This window comes from Sprattus sprattus (assembly GCF_963457725.1).
Source record: "Sprattus sprattus genome assembly, chromosome: 19".
Taxonomy (NCBI): Eukaryota; Metazoa; Chordata; class Actinopteri; order Clupeiformes; family Clupeidae; genus Sprattus; species Sprattus sprattus.
This window is the reverse complement of record NC_137917.1, coordinates 16,880,418-16,897,765: the sequence shown is the minus strand read 5'-3', so window position 1 is coordinate 16,897,765 and position 17,348 is coordinate 16,880,418. Positions and strand designations below refer to the sequence as shown.

At 49.7% G+C, this 17,348-nt stretch overlaps 1 protein-coding gene across 1 annotated transcript; it reads right to left on the bottom strand.

The window, feature by feature from the left end:
- Positions 1 to 952: 952 nt before the first annotated feature.
- On the bottom strand, positions 953 to 2,341 carry fam110d (family with sequence similarity 110 member D; the record flags this gene model as incomplete). Its single annotated transcript, XM_080858021.1, has 1 exon — positions 953 to 2,341. The coding sequence occupies one exon, from the start codon at positions 2,339 to 2,341 to the stop codon at positions 953 to 955; it is 1,389 nt and encodes a 462-aa protein (XP_080714147.1).
- Positions 2,342 to 17,348: the final 15,007 nt, after the last annotated feature.

The following is a 17,348-nucleotide window of genomic DNA, read 5'->3' as shown; positions in this document are numbered from 1 at the left end:
AGTTGTGTATTGAGTGTGGGAGTATTTGATTATTGTTTTGTTTTCTTATAAAAGTGAGACACATATTGACAAGTGATCTAGTCTTTGATGTCTCTGGGCTTTGCTGGAATGTTCTGTGACGTAGAAAGATCTACAAATAGAAATAGAATACACATTCTGTTTCTATGGATTTGTAATTCTAGAGCACCCTGAAACTATTCTAAACCAGAATAGAGTCGTACAGTTGGCAAAAAAATATGCAGTGGTGCATGTATGGTTATTTGGGCTCGAACTGCATATTGACTATGTTTAAATAATATGAGATTGCACTCAGCATTCTCTGTTGCACAGTATATTAAAGAGATCATAGGTCTAGGCTCTCTCTCTCTCACACTCTCTCTCTCTCTCTGTCTCTCATTTTCACTCCAGTTCAGTGCTCTTGAAGCCCCATAGGGGTGCATTGCATGTTTGTTCCAACGCCTGCGTTTAAGGAAGAAAAGAGAGAAAAAAACAACAACACGCACAACACACACAAAAAAAAACTGGGGCAGTAGTGGAATGAGGTACACATGGTTCACTTAATACTCACATCACTTTCTCTGGCCAGGGGAAAACAAAGCTTAGTGTTTTTTTTTTATCTGCTCTGAATTATGAACTTGTGGGAGATGCAGGGGATGCAGAGCTATGTTAAGCAAACAACACAGTTGATGCATAAGCTAGTATCACATGACTGAGAACAAGTGATGGACAGTTTTGAAGAGGCAGAGTCGATTGAAACAGACGTGTCCGTATGATCAGGTAGGGAGTGAAGGGTTGTTGCATTCACAGAACTAATAGTCTCACATATTCTCCCCAAAAAATAAATACAGCATATCGATCTGTCAGAAGTACTTCTATTAGGTGTAACAGCTCTGTACAGGGGCACTAGTCCTCTCCCCTGTCAGCTCTGTGTTGAGTCTGTTTGGGTCGGCGGCTACACTGTGGACTCTTTGGGGCCCTCCTTCTGTGCGTTCTTGCAGCTGTAGAGCCACTTGATGACCCGCGCATTGCGCTCGATGATGGACACTCCGATGATGGGCAGTTGCTCGGCCACCTCCTCCTGAAACAGCCCCTCCCCCGAGTGGCGTGAGAACTCGCTGGGCTCCGAGCCACCCCCGCCGCCGCCGACGCTCCGAAGGATGAGCGAGAGGGTGTCCACGGAGCTGGCGCCTGACAGGAAGTTCTCAGCGCCCAGCCGGTCAATGATGTCCAGGTCCAGGCCGCAGAAGTCGAAGAAGCGCTCTGTATCGGAAAGAGCCACCGAACAGCGCAGCCTCAGTTCCGACTTGGAGCGCTGCAGCCCGCTCCGCAGGGGCACGCGCGGAACCACCGGCTTCCAGGGGTCCATGTCGTCGTCTGTGGTGGTGGTGGACGTGGTGGTGTTGTTGTTCGAGTGGTCGCTCGTGCCGTTGGACACTCCGTTGGGCTTCTTCACCCGCCTCTCCACGAGGTAGATGTTCCCGTTGTCAGACTCCAAGGACCGCTCCCGGTCGGACCTGCTCGAGCGCCTCGTCTCGTTACATCCGTTCCCACTGTCCACTGAGTTCTTTTCATTGGACCAGGACATGCGGGAGTCTCCGTCTCGAGATGGGGCCTTCTCCTCACTGATGGTCATCTTGTCTCCTCCGCCCCCTCCGCTCTTCTCCCGCATGGAGCCCTGGAAGAGCCTCCGCACAAAGCTGTAGCCTTTGGTCTCCGTGGTGCTGTTGCCCCCGGCACCGGTCACCGTGGGAGACTTGCACTCCTTCTTCTGCCGGTAGATGACCAGTGAGTCCGGCCGCATCATGCGTTTACCGGTACTCCGCCGCAGCACGGGGGCGCTGTGGGGCGCCACAAGCGGGACGGTGATGGGCATCCGCGGAGACTGCATGAACCTGTTGGCATTGTTACGGTTCTGTTCCTCCACACTCTTCCTAACAGGCACCCCATCATCATCATCATCTTCATCGTCGTCATCTTCGTCTTCCCCTGCCTGACGGTTCTCCTTCCTGGAGTCGTCCTCGCTGTCGTCCCGCGGGGTAGAGGTGGAGTAGAACCCGTTGTGGTGCCACCGGTGCGGCAGGCGCGGCGTGGAGCAGGCGGACACAGTGAGCAGGCGGCGGGGCGGGGGTGGTGGGGTGGTGCAGGGCACCAGCACAGGCTCCTGCTTGGTGTTAATGACCTGCTGGCTCTTCACGTACTTGGCCTTGTCGGCCTCCAGGCGCTCCACTGCGCTCACGGAGCGCCCGCGGTTGCCCGTGTCCATCTGCCGACGCAGGTACTCCGGGCCCTTGTTGAGGAGCCGCAAGGGTGACGGGGAGCCGATTGGGGTCAGAGGCTTCATCCTGCGCCTGGTGGGTGAATGCATGAAAGGAAACAGCACCAGATGAAGCAGTCCCCCCCCTCCGCACTCCTCAGCTAGGGGACAAGAGTAGCCTCACAGGAGAGGAAGTCTTTAGACTCAAAGGAGGATTATTACGTTTGGTTATCTGATCGTTCGTTACTCTCTTGTTTGATGTTGTGTGAGACTTCACAAGATCTGAAAGCTATTGCACAAACAAACAGTTCTATCTAATCTCCTTTCATTTTGCTTGAGTATTTGTTTTGTTCTCGGCCTCGGAGGATCCTGTGGGGGAACTGAGTAAAGTCGAGGTTTCAGGCTCTGCTATAGTTAGCGCCTTTTGTCGGGCGCCTTTTTTGGAACGGCTACAAATTTGATATCTCCATCCAGTATTTAGACAGGCATTTGGATAAACAGGCAGGGCACAGGGAAATCCTTTTGCCGTCGTCCAAGTGCTCTCCCAAATGAGACGTTCCTGCGCCCACAGCGTGGCAGAAATAGCCGCCTGAGTTCACTCTCAATGTGTTTGCTCTTCTTTTTTTCCAGCGGCCCCCCTCTTTTCCTCAGTCTGTTTCCGTCGCAGGCCCCAGCGCAAGCGGCTCTGGGTGCCAGAGGTACAATACGTTTAAATATTTGCTCTCTGATAGCAGTCTCGGGGACAGCGGGTCAAGCCTCCATTGTCCCGCGGCGTCACGGTTGAGGTGACCTGTACAGGCGGCACCAGGGGCGCCTCTTCGAACTCGACAGACGGAGAGCTTGCGTCTTGTTCTTTTCTTTTCTTTCAGTCTGTCTGTCTTTCTCTCCTGTGAAAACAGAGAAGGAGGAACAGAGAGAGGGAGGGAGGGGGGGAGGGAGAGAGCGAGAGAGCGGGAGAGAAGAAAGAGAAGGGCAGGTTAGGTCTGGCTGCTGTTGTATGCTGAATCACCCCGAGCAAGGAGAGCATATGGTAGCGGGCACACTGGGGTCCCTCTGGCAGCCCTGCAGCCTGGCGCCCACTCTCTTAGCGGTTGGCACAGACCCACATCTGAGGCCAGCGCGGGCACTGCCTGTCACCCATGCATGGACACGCTGACCTTTATAAAACACACACACAGACACAGACACACACACACACACACACACACACTCACCGACACACACACACACACACCCACGCACACACTCACCGACACACACACACACACACCCACACATAACAACTCAAAAGATACAACATATACACACACACACACTCACACAGACAGAAACACACACACACTCAAACAGACATATAAACACACACACACACACACACACACACACACACACACACACACACACACACACACACACACTTTCCTCCTTTTTTTCCCCTCTCTCTTTGACAGACTAAAATCATGCTGACTGAGCAATGATCAGCCAGTCCTTTGGCTGCGAATGCGCAGCATTAAAATTTCATTGACCTCTTCTAATAGGAGAACAGCGTGTCCCCCCTGTGCTGTCCAGCCGGGCCGGACCGGGCCCCTGCACTGGAGGGGGTTAACTCATGCTTAGGCTACGATGTTTCCCACACTAGCTCTGATGTCTCTGACAGCATGGGGAATAATACATTGCATAATGCACCTTTAGTTTAACCGCGCTGCTACATCATGGCTACATTTGCATACCTCAAGGGGTCCTGGCAGCTAAATAATGCATGAGTCTGTCAATATTTTACAGGACAGCTACAGAAAAGAACGCTGCGCACATGCTGCCCCGGACTTCTTCTCCCCTACTTCTCCGACATAAATTGGCACCCAACGCAAAGTGTGCTGTTGGTTAAAACTAACTGCTTTAACGATATACTGCGCAGACCGAGTAGACTGTTTAATTTTAGCTTTTGCATATCGCCATTGAGAATGAAAGGGTGGGGGTGGGGGCTTTAAAGATGTTTCTACAAGAGGCTGGGCTCATACTAAAGAGATGTGTGTGGAAAGTATTTATAGACAAGAAGCATCCTTCTGCAGTTACTGTGTGTGTGTGTGTGTGTGTGTGTGTGTGTGTGTGTGTGTGTGTGTGTGTTAGCACATGGCAGTAAAGAAGACCCAGCCCTGCAGATGAAAGAGGTGAGCTGGCTACCAGATTATCCAGGCTTTACCATTCCGCCCAGTAGAGAGAGCAGCAGCCTCGACTCGTCTCGTCTCGTCTCTGAGAGCACTTTCTGCAGAACCAACAAAACTCAAAACTCCAAGGCCGTTCTACACCAATGATGAGGAGCATCAAAAGAGGAGGGGTGCTGATCCACACATTCCTTCTCTCTCAGCAGTGAAACAGCCTCTTGCTCCACAGGCTGCTGAAGCCTGAAGGGATCTGGCCCAGATCCGCGCCCCATCAGGGCCAGCACAGGGCCAGACTCTCACCCCATCAGGGCCAGAACAGGGCCAGACTCTCACCCCATTAGGGACAAAACAGGGACAGACTCTCACCCCATCAGGGACAAAACAGGGACAGACTCTCACCCCATAAGGGACAGAACAGGGACAGACCTCTTACCCCATTAGGGACAGAACAGGGCCAAGTCAGCTGCTTTCTGGGTTTGAGGTGGCTTTCATCTTTCACTCCTGAAGTTGTGTTGATAGTTAATGTGAGCCCCTGTTCTCAGGTCAGTGGGAACGGATCGCAGAGCCTGGAGAGGGGGCAGGTCCCTGAAGTGACTAGAGGAGAGTGCTGCACTTCTGAAAACTTAATGAGTCATTACACCAGAGACGTTACAGTCCACATGGCAGCAGGAGCAGCGGAGCTGGCACACTCACTCTGAGGTGAAACTAACTCTGTGCCCTTCTCTCTCAAAGGCGTCTGGATGCGAGTTACTGCTAGCCAAAGAGTTTCGGTTTCAGTGGCAGGTCTACTAGTCGACAGCTCAGCTGAATCTTGTTTCAGGGGGTCTTTGGTCTTCATTTTCATAAGGAAGTAGCGAATGTGGCTAAATGAATGCTGTAAAAGCACTTCTGTCACAGCGCACCCCATGAAAAGACATAAATAGAGCCAAAGCTGCTTTGATAGTGATGAGATTTCACTTATAAATGGCAGAGGGTTACTCGTGAGCTGGCACACCACAGACCTCTCGCTACATAGGAAGCAGATGTCAGATCTTCCCGGAATTCCAAACCTACATGCTCTCAAAATCTATTTCAGGGCATCCTTTCATGTAAGAGGAACACAATGCACGGCCTCTGTGAACCGGAAAAAGCCCAAGTGCATATCCTTGATAAGAGAGAAAAACTGTTTAAAACTGATAGTATGATGTCCTGTTTTTAATTATCATTATTATTATTTTTTTAACTGAAGTCCTGTTTTTGAACATCCATCATTTGGTGACGGTGAAGCTTTTTTCAGTCTGGTCTGTGCCAACCATTTGGAGGCATGAAACAGATGGGCGGCAATTTTGTCGGCACCGACAATCACTGAAAGAGACCCCACTGTTTTAGGAGCGAAAAAGACAGCAGGTTACAATAACAGAGACAGAGAGAGAGCGAGAGAGAGACAGAATGAGAGAGACAGAGAGAGGGGGGGGAGAGAGAAAGGGAGCAGGAGATAGAGAGAGCGAGAGAGAGAGAGAGAAAGAGAGAGAAGAGGTTTTACTGACAAGGAGAGCATGAAAAGCATGGGGCCCTAAGCTCTGAGACTCAGTCATTCAAGACTAAGACCTTTCCCTGTCTACCTTTCACACTCCACACCTCTTTCATTCATCCTCCCCCAGTCTGCACCGAAGCCCTTGGCTGGTAACCCCGCCAGAAGGAGGCCTGCTGCAACATTTTCCAGATGTCCTGCAAGCCGGGCAGGAAAAGCAGCCATTGTTTGGGAGGAGTTCCGGGAAAAAATTCTGGACAGGTGTGGAGAGAGGAGAGGGCCAAGGCTGGGGCCGCGGGTAGGAGGAAAGAATAAAGGGGAGGGGGTTGGGGTGGAAGAAGGGTGGTGGTAGTAATGGTGGGGGCAGTGGGGTACTCAGTCGCCCGCCCCCCACCAGATGCCATTTTCTTCCGGCACATTCTCCACTCCTGTAAGTCAGATCAGACGCGCTTTGACAGCAGAGCTCAGAAGGGTCTGGTTTGAGGCAGCCATGCATGGAGCATGGAGCAGGATTTAGTCCAGTGCCTAACCCAAATATGAAATAATAATCTGCTCTTTCCTCATGTGCAGGAGTACAGCCATGCGGAACACTGTGGGACTGTGTCATTCTCGCTGTGGAGCGTCTTCAGCCCGTGTCACAGAAATTAGGGTCATCTAGTACATGCATGCTTGCATATGTTAAATCAGGTGTATCTGGTTTAAGCGCAGAGGGAGTTTTTTGGCATTCAAATGGTAGAGGTAATATCTGACGTGTAAACTTTTATAAATCACGATGCCAAACGTGCATTTAAAATCTGTGATAAATGTATTCTTCCCCCTTACTATACCAATATATGTACTTTAGTGGATTTATACTTTCACTTCTCTTCACCTTTCCTTTGTTGTATACATTCTTCATTTTTGTTTATTTTTCAACTTCAACACAATCTCTAGCATTCTCAACCAGCCTCTCAGTGTAAGGCTTTCAGTTCTACCTCTGGTCTGTTAGCTAGGCAATATTCCAAAGTGAAGCCGTAACATTACAATGGCATGACACTGCTGGCACACATCTTCTGCATGAGGAAAACTAGACTATTAATAGCCAGTCGGTGGCCCGAATTAAATTACAATTATATACAGTATCGTCTGAGCACGCTCACACACACACACACACACACACACACACACACACACACACACACACACACACACACACACACACACACACACACACACACACACACAAACACACAAACAAACACACACACACCACCCAGACACACACACACCACCCAGACACAACGCAGACACACACACATGCATACACTACTCTCCCACATTTACACACCAATGACCTCTATTAACTCCACTGACTCTAATGAGAGATATCAGCAAGCATCTCCACCCTCTACTGTTCTCCCCTCCTGGCTCCTTTGAGAAGTGTTAGTGAGTGAGTGGGTGAGCGAGTGTGTGTGTGTGAAGGAGTGAGTGTGGATAAGTGAGTGAGATTGTGAGCGGGGGAGAGCTGTAGGACCCTCTGTGTCTCTGTCAGCCAGCCAGCAGCCCTCTGCCCTCCGTCCGGCCTGCAATTAACCTCGTCTGTCTCTCCCCTCTCTCATGCATCCATTTTACCTTGTTGTCTCTCTCTCCTGTCCAGACCCATGCCTCTCTCTCTCTCTGCTCCTCTGCTTCCCTGTCTCTATCCCTCTCTGTTTCTTTCTCTTTCCCTTTCTCTCCTCATCTCCTTCCTCTAACTGCCTCTTTGCTTCCCCCTCTCCCTCTAATTTCTCTCTCTCTCTCCAACGTTAGCCGTATTTTCTACTCTATTCCTCTCTCCTCTCTCTCTCTCTCTCTCTCTCTCTTTCTTTCTTCATTTCTTCAGAGTGTGCCTCTAGGGGAGGTTTAACCAGGCGCCCCACGACGCCAAAGAGAAACCAGATGTTTGCCGTCATGCTGTATCAGAGCCCTGCAACTGCTGGGGCCGTGCGCACAGGGGACTGTTAGCACTCAAAGGAGCGCAACATCACGGTGGAGCAGCAGCGGACTTCAAACACTTCTCTGGGCTCTCCGCTTTCTCTGCCTCTCTCAAAAGGCTGCTCTGTGAGTCTGGCCTCGGAACAACTCACCAAGAGGAACGTGAATCAAGAGGCATCGCGTCTCCTTTGTTTTGCGTATGGCGTACAGTACATTCCATTTTGGTTCTCACACATAGGCTCTGAATGGCTGTGTACACTCCATATGGGTGCTCGGTGCCTCAGCAAACTCATTGTGTGTTTGTAATTGCAACTCATTATATGTCAGAAAAAAAGTTTTAAAGTCACCAGGAACGTGACACCGCCCCCGGTGGTAGTAAAACCTTAGATAAACTCTCAGAATCGTTCATTCAGAATCATAAATGTCAAATAAAATATGAAAGACTGTTGAGAAAACAGGCCTTCTGATATGTGATAGACCTATGACCTTTTATTTGGCCCGTCACATCAATTTAGATCCAGAGACTCTCGAAAAGGGCACACACCACATGTTAGTTTCAAACCACAGGACAATCGCTCATTCTCTCCCTCCCTATCGCTCCCTTTCTTTTCTCCTTCTCTCCATCTTTCCTCCTTATGCTTTCCCCTCATGCTGAACCTTTCTCTGTCCTTCTCCCTTATGCTCCCTTTTATTTCATTTGTCTGGAGAACCCTCCTGCCCCTGCGTGGGCATTTCACGGGCGGAGACCAGTTGCGGCTCCTCTGATCCATCACTATCAGCCTCTTCTTTTCTAATAGACTTAGATCACTATCAGCCTTTTCTCTGCAGCCACCCCCCCCACACCACCACCACCACCATCTGCCAGTGGAGGCACACAGCCACCAGCAGTCAAACTTTTTCTCTGAACTCCCCCTGCCGCTCATACACACACACACACACACACACACACACACACACACACACACACACACACAAACCACTCTCTATTAATCAATTAATGGATGAGACATACAGCGTGCCTGGTGCTGCTGGGTCATTTATCAGGACGGCCACAAAACAAACTGACTCCTGGGGTTGAGAGGAGGCTAAGAGGTGCAGCCCTCCTCATGTCCCCCCCCCAAACAGACACATTCCTGCGTTATTAATGGTCCGGCACAATGGCAGCCGCTGGCAGCGCAGATAAGAGACAGACCTGGACACTGTGGCTCATTAGGGAGAGAAAAAAGAGGGAAGAGAGCGGAAAAAGACAACGTGGCCGTAAAATTAAACAGACACTGAAAACACTCCTGCAAACTCCTCTGGAGACAAAGGTGAGGGGGAGGGGGGGGGGGGGGCTCAGTCTCCAAAGCACTGTGTGGCCCAAAGGGGCATTGGTCTACTGATTTATTGATGGGGGGGTGGGGAGGTTAGGGGTGTGGGGGGAGGTTTTTTGCCTTGCCACAGGGGCAAAGGCAGGTCACAGGGGACATCATGAACGAAAAAAGCCCCTCCCCCCACCGACCTCTCAAAGCCACATACAACCTCTCAAAGCCACATACAAATGAATAAATTAAGAGATCCTTCAGCCCCTAAGTGTCATTCCACTGTCATTCTAAAATAATCACTGTCAGCCACTGAATATATGAGGCTCATTCAGGCATGATGGACCCTCTTCACAAACAGAAATGGTCAAGCACTCACACACCGGCCACAAACTCACTGCCAGCCCAGAGAGGGTTAAGTTTGGGTTTACCACAAGAGACTGAAGTGGAGGTTAGTCCAATCATCAAGCCAACAGGCACGTGGCATTAATCTATTAAAGTTTAACATTAGGTCGAACAATCAGATTAAGATTAAGAGGGAGTCACATGTTAGACACGACCCACCTTCTCCTATCTCTCTTATCGGACTGACTCAGGTCTGTCCCACCCTAGAAGAACTAATAAGGGAAGAGAGCGCGGCCAAACATAACAACCACAACACTTATCCCTTATCACCACACTTTACCCATTTCCTCTGCTTTCCTGACATGGGAGCAAGAACTTTCACATCTCTAGAGAGAGAGAGAGATAGAGAGTGAGGGAGAGAGAGAGAGAGAGAAAGAGAGAGAGAGAGAGGGAGAGACAGGGAGAGATAGAGAGGGAGGGAGAGAGAGACAGGGAGAGACAGAGAAAAATAAGTAGCAACAGGGAGAAGGAGGGAGAGGGAGAGAAACAGAGAGAAAGAGGGGGAGCGAGAGAAGCAGAGGGAGAGAGAGGTGTGTGGTAATGCTCTGTCCTGCGGGCTCACTAACATGAAAAGCTGCACAAGTAGTTCACAAGCTGCACACTTCAAAAGCTCCCATTCGCATGACTCACTGCAGTCCTAAAGTTTCACAGACAAGCCGAGAAGCACCAGCAAAACGGGCCGTCATAGACAACACACACACACACACATCCACACACACACACACACACACACACACACACACACACACACACACACACACACACACCCACACACACACACACACACACACACACACACACACACACACACACACACAGAGGGCTGTCACGGAGGAGAACACAGCTGTTACTTTCACCTGTGTTCCCCAGGTGATTTATCCATCTCTGGGGGAACAGAGAGCATATCCCCGGATACGACCTCTGACCCTCCACACCTTTGGCACCAGTCCCCTGACTCCCCACTTGGAGCCCGCACCCCTCAACCCTGCCGTAATCCCGGCGATAATATGGAGACATGCGATCCACCCGCTCACTCTGGGCTCGACGGAGGAATGTTAAGCTGTTTGGCTGGTTGTCTTGCTGCTGATGAGTGATGTCGCTGGGGGCTAGTGGGCAGATTGGGGGGCTGATGTGTGTGTATGTGTGTGTGTGTGTGAGTGTGTATGTGTGTGTATGAGTGTGTATGTCTGTGTGTGTATGGGGGAGGGTGGGGGGCAGGTTTATTAGCTCCTCATGAGAAGTGGATGATGGTACGATGGGATACTCTTCCACCCCTCCCCAAAATCCTCCCTGGAAAAACAGTCTGCAGGTTTGTGCTGTCAGATCAGATATACAGTTTATATAGAGAATGGATTCAAGGAAGAGGAGACAACAGGGAATATTTAGTTTAGTTTAGAGATAGGGCAAAGCTGAGCAGTAAAGACGACACAGACACTGCAGCTGTGTGCTTCACCACGGAGTGGCCGTCAAGAAGACAGATGAGGACCTCACCGCCAGAGCCCTGCTTTCCAGCCTAAACGTGACAGAAAACAGTCACGGCTGAGGAAGAGACACTTGCTCTGGCGGCTCAGAATCGTTTGGGGCAGCGTCCCGATGGCTTTGGGAGTTCCGCACTCTCTCTGCCTTTAACCACAGCGCAGGGTGTGGGAACACACGCCAGCAGGGCAAAAAATAGTGCAGGATCCCTCTAAATCCTGTAGCTCTGTCTCTGTGTGTGTGTGTGTGTGTGTGTGTGTGTCTATGCACATACGCTCATAAATCAGGTCAGGTCCATGGATCTTTCCTGTGTTTGAAACTGGGGGGGGGGGGGGGGGGGGGGGACAGAGGGGGATTCTTTTCTCACGGGTTGGCGTCTCTGCAGCCTGAGCTGTGCTGGATGCTTGCAGAGCCTCTGTTTCCTGGAGAGGGGCCAAGTGTTTACTCTGCAGAATTTCACTCCTGCCGAGGAGGGCTCGCGCTACAAGCGCACAGATCGCATTCAGCACGGAGGTGGGTTGTGTGCAAGGCCTCTCTCTACGGCCTGAAATAATCACCCACGGGCTCTCCGTGACCTTTACAGTCCTGGCTGTTGACTTTCTTGGTGATATCAACCTTCAGTTTAACAAAGGCTGGGCACGTCCAGGAAATAAAAAGGGCCCAGCCTATATTCAGCCCTGCAGGATGTGGTGTTAATAACAGAGGGCAGGCTTCTTAGGTTCTGCTCAGAGGAGGATTTACCCATGTTATCCTCCTCATCTTCGAGTTAACACGTGTTTTTGGAGATCTCAAGGATTGTTTTTCCGCAGACCGGCCGCTCAGCTAAGTAAACGTGATGGATACAGATTCACAGTCACACATTCACAGCACATAGCAGTAAAGCTGCGGTCTGAGTCAAATTGAAGATTAAAGGCAGGCCTCTGCCCAACAGCACTGTGTCTTTTTCACACCTCTCTGATGCAGACATGCATACCCATTGACACGCATACACACACACACACACACACACACACACGGACACACACACACACACACAGCCCCCCTGGGTTGGGTGGCAGAGTAAAAGTAGGCCAGAGCTGTGTGAGAGGGAACGTTTTCACAATGTTGGTCGAACGTCTCGCTGATGTGCTCACCACATGGTAAGGTCACCCGAGTGTCACCCTGCTGCCGTGTGAGTGCCAAGGATGGGAACAAACAAAGCTTCGGTGGGGGAGTGTGAGATGGTGTGTTTACAAGTGTGTGTGTGTGTACAAGTGTGTGTGAGTGTGTGTGTGAGTAAATATGTCTGTATGCGCATGTGTGTGTTTACAAGTGTGTGTGTGTGTGTTTGTAAATATGTCGGTATGCGCATGTGTAAGAGTGTGTATACGTGTGTATGTGCACGTGTAAGCGTGTGTATATGTGTGTGTTTTTGTGAATATGTCTGTATGTGCATGTGTAAGAGTGATATGTCTATGTGGGTGTGTGTGTGTTCGTGAATATGTCTGTGTGTGCATGTGTAAGTGTGTGTGTATGTGTCAGTGTGTGTAAGTGTGTGTATATGTCTGTGTTTGTCACTCCTCTACCCACACCTCTCCGCCTGCTGGGCTAACTCTAGTCTTGCTGGCCTCTTTCTGAGCATCCGACCATCCACAGGCACAAAGTGCACTATTGGTTGCACACCACAACACACCCCACGTCACTGGTGAATACCCACCGACACCGCAGGGAGCCCATTGATTTCCCATCATTGGCCGGGGCCCCGTCCTGGCCGGGCTTTCAAACCCCACCAGCATATCAACACAGTCATTACTTATTATCCAGGCCAAATGGTTAACACTGGAAAAACCTATACGCTCATTTCAGACCGATTATGCTTTCGATTTACACAAAGCACTATGTGGCCCTTTTAGGCTTGGCATGTGCTGTGCAGTCATCGAAGCGTGCCTAGAAGTCCGGTGTGCCTCATCAGTAAGATGTAACAGGATTGTAGCCGGATTCAGGGTTGCCAGTGTTGGCTGCCAGGGACTGTTTATCCCTAAATTCCTCAATCACTACCAGTGGGGGGTAGGAGAGGAGTAAGAAACTAGGGCTATTTTGTAATACGCTAAAGGGACTTCATCATGGGGCTGATTAGGCGTCCCTGAGCCCTCTCTCTGTGAGCCCCCTAACAAAGCTCCCTGTTGGGCTGCCATTCCGGCTCAGAGGCTCCCGCGGCAGTGAACCTGCCAGCTGTCCTCTCTCATTATGGCCCCAGTCGGGCCACTTCGCCACTAACAGGCGCAGAGTGCCACGGAAATAGCCTCCCCATCGCCATCCTCACCCTCCAACCCCTACACACACACACATCCAGCCCCCCACCACACACAAACACACCTATTTCCTCTGGTGGGGCGGAGTCATTGCTTTCAGTAGCTGTCAGATCCAGTGTCTCTGTCTATGTGTATGTGATGATGATGGTGTGTGTGTGTGTGTGTGTGTTACTAAAGTGACAGGTTCACAGTCACAGCACGGGCCACGAATCGCATCGCCATGACGTGACTTGGATGATCATAATTGGACCTGGCATGCCTTGGGTGCCGCGCTACCCAGGCATGGCCGATTACCGGGATGTGTGACCACAGCAGGGCCGCTCTCCCAGCTGTCACTCATGCACAGCGGAGGAAGGCACGATGGGGAACTAAACCCTGAGAGGTATGATTTAGAGATGGGCCATTAATAATTAACCTGTTGGAGAAGTCACTAAGGGTCGTGAGGAGTGGATGCCTGATGTTATGCAATGGGACAGAACAGAGGGAGATGATCTTCAGTGAGATAGATATGATTTCTCTGTGTGTCATGGAGAGGTCCTTAAGTTACCTCAGTTCTTTTAGTTCATTCAGTTCCTTTAATTAGTACCAGTTCCAGATAGCTTTCAAAGTAACAACAGCTGATCAGCATTTCAAGCAACACTTCTTGTGTTTGTTTAGAGGGCCAAACTCTGGAATGGACGATAAAATCTTGCTGACCAGGCAGCGTCTTTGTTCACCATATCTGTTCAAGGCAGTGAAACCCAAGATCACAGTCTGGTCCTTTTGTTGGTCCCATGCTACGCTGGCCTACAGCAGACACAGGCGAGAGGGGAACAACAAAAGCCAAATTAGAAGGCTGGTTTCCTGAGCAAGCTCATGTGAAGACCGGAGTGATTAAAATCTCACACACAGCCAAGCCAGTAAAGTGTCTGGAACCAGCTGCTTCTTGACACACACACACACACACACACAGAGCCCCCCCTTTGTTACCTACAGCGCTGGAGAAGGGTGATGTCATAGACAGGGCCCGTGCTCTCTAATTAGAAACCTGAGCTTGTCAGCGTAAGCGAGGGGGCTTTGCGTCCTGCCCCTATAACAGGCAGAAGGATTAACACAAGTTACACACGGCTTTCTCTCCTACTCGACAACACAGCTGTTTAGAGCGGAGGGTGCAGAGGCGCCAACACACACACACAACAAACTGAGGGTTTATGAACTTTAAGGGGAGAGAGAAAGTGGAGCTGTCTTTTGTAAACTGTGGTCAGGCTGATGAAATTATACGTCTGAAGAGGAACTTAGGGAGGGAGAAAAATGGATGAGGGTGAGGAGGTATGTGTGCCTGAGGGAGAGGAATGGAGGCCGGAAGAGAGAGGGGTAGCATGGGAGAGTCTCTCGTATTGGGCTCAGTGTCCGTCTCAGCTGACGGGGACAGTGGCAAACCACTGTCAGAACAACGGTAAAGCCTGGCAAAACTACTCCACACAGTCTGGTGAAACACGGCCAGTCTCTCTCTCAAACACACGCGCACAGATGTAGACACATACACATACAGTCACCAAGGGGGTGGGGGGGTTGGGTGAGGGGAAAGTTCACCTGAGGTAATGGAACACTCTGACAGACTTTCACACTTACACGCATGCAAGAACACAGACACACCACATACACACACACACACACACACACACACACACACACACACAGACACACATACACACACACATCCCTGGGCTCCCCTCACAGACTCAGTCTTCACCTGCTGTAACAGGTCAAGCTCTGTGCTTGTTTACACCCCGCCTGACACATGCCCAATCCCCTTTATTTATGTTTGCCCTTGTTTTGTCCTTCTTTCCCCTGAGATTGCCTGTGTGTGGGTTTGTGTGTGTGTGTGTGTGTGTGTGTGTGTGTGTGTGTGTGTATGTGTGTGTGTGTGTGTGTGTGTGTGTGTGTGTGTGTGTCCCTGCTCTGGAATAATTGTCTGCGCAGGTGATGATTTAGCCGATGATCTAAGCCCCATAAAACGGAAAGACGCGACCAACGTTTTTATTTCATCCAGTCATCTTAATGATGTCAGGATGGCTGTCAACACCTGAACGAGAGAAGTAGGGAGAGAGGGGTAAGGCCTGCCTACGCAGATAGGGCTGGGCCAGCAGAAAAGTGCCGCCTCAGGGGGTCATGCACATCCTCTAAATCACTCTCTTTCTCTCTCTCCATTTCAACATAGTTCAATTCCATATACAAATCTTCTCTTTGTCTCTTCCTCAATTTCAAATTAGTCTTATCGGCATGGCAAACATTGCTGTCCCTATTGCCTCTCAAGAGAAGTGTGACAAACTAACAAAGAGTAAAAGTCGTGTTACAAAAAGCATGTGAACGCAATCTCATCACAGACCTAAATCTATTGGGCAACTCTCTCTTTCACACACTGCTCTTGTTTGACCTTGCTTCAAAGGCACCCTCAGACTCAAGTAATAGTGAAGTAGGTATTTACTAGTGATCCTGAGACCACCATTCAAATGGGTTGAAAATAAATAGCACAAGGTTTTACAAGAGCCCATCAATCCAGAGAAGACTGTGTTCAACAGAGGTCATCCATTGTGTGGCGGCTCTAGATGGAAGTGTCCGGAAGAGTTCTGACACAGTCACAATGACAAGAAACATGGATGTTACACACTCTCACGGCAGAATCACTCAAACTCCTGAAAGACAGTCAGTGAATCTCAAACCCCTAGCGTGAAGGAAACCCAGCTTGAGTGGCCACTACCCTGATGCTATGTATTTGCCTCTGAGGATAAAAAATGCAGTCCTATTAATCACCAGACACCACTCCACCCAGTCTCTGGCCTCTGGAGCCTGGTGAGGACCTTGAGTTTGGTCTGGGTCTTTGGCTGTTTAGACTGACCTTGGGGTAGTTTATAACAGCCTGCTGACCCAGTGTCCAGCCCAGACACCACTAACTCCTGAGGGTAAGTCTAGTGTGGTGAAGCAGACGAAACATGCCAAAAAGAGCTTGGTCTTCAGGACAGAATTGCTCCTTGAAAGTTGCTGTTAAGTTTTAGTGACCAAGCAAGGGAGAGTGATTACAGAGATAATACGCTGTGATGAAGACATAGACACTTAAGTATTGAATGTCTAACTGTTTTCGGACTACACCTTACTTGAAATGCAGCACAATCCCTTTTATCTACACTCTCCACCACTGCGCAAGACCACATAGAAAGTCTACATTTAATCGATTCTCGTAGCACCACAATCCCAGTCCCGTGAGCCAATTACAACGACAGGTAAATAAAGACAAAATAAACAGAAACTTGTGAAGTACCACGTCGTCTATCAGGAGCCCCCTCTTTTTGCAGTTTGCACAGTAACAATAATTGACTCTAGCCTCCGTGAGCATACGAGTGCGTTTACAAAAGATGATCAAAAGGATCCTTACCCCTATCCACCACCGCCTTCTCTGAACCGTTCAACTCCCCGTACAAGACAAGTCGCAAGGAGGTGTGAAGTGTCAAGCTGTGTATAACCATAAACGGCATACGCATTGCATGCTCTTAATAAATAGCTCACATGACGCCTTTAAGAGGACTCGATTATTTAAGTTAATAGCGCGGGACAAGGTGATCAGTCTACTTTTCTGTCTGTCTTATTCATATAGGCATAAACGGCCATATAGCGAATGCTGGCGTCTCTCTTCAATATAGATATCATGCTTGGAAGTCATGTATACATTGCATGTGTGCCTAAAATGGATATACAATTATGCTCCTCCAAAAATAACGACATATGATGCATCTGCACTGGAAAGTCGGTGCTGTAAATATTTCTTTATGGCCACAATATAAAACAAGGCGAGAAATAATGCGACCTCTTTAACGAGGCACTGCTGTCCATTTGAATATGTTCTCATCCGAATAATGCATTACAGTGACTCAGCGCGAGTTGTCACATATGGTTTATTGCGATTGAACTTTTTAAGCCATCGTGCCGGTGGCTTTGGAAATTGCATTCATTAGAGTTGGT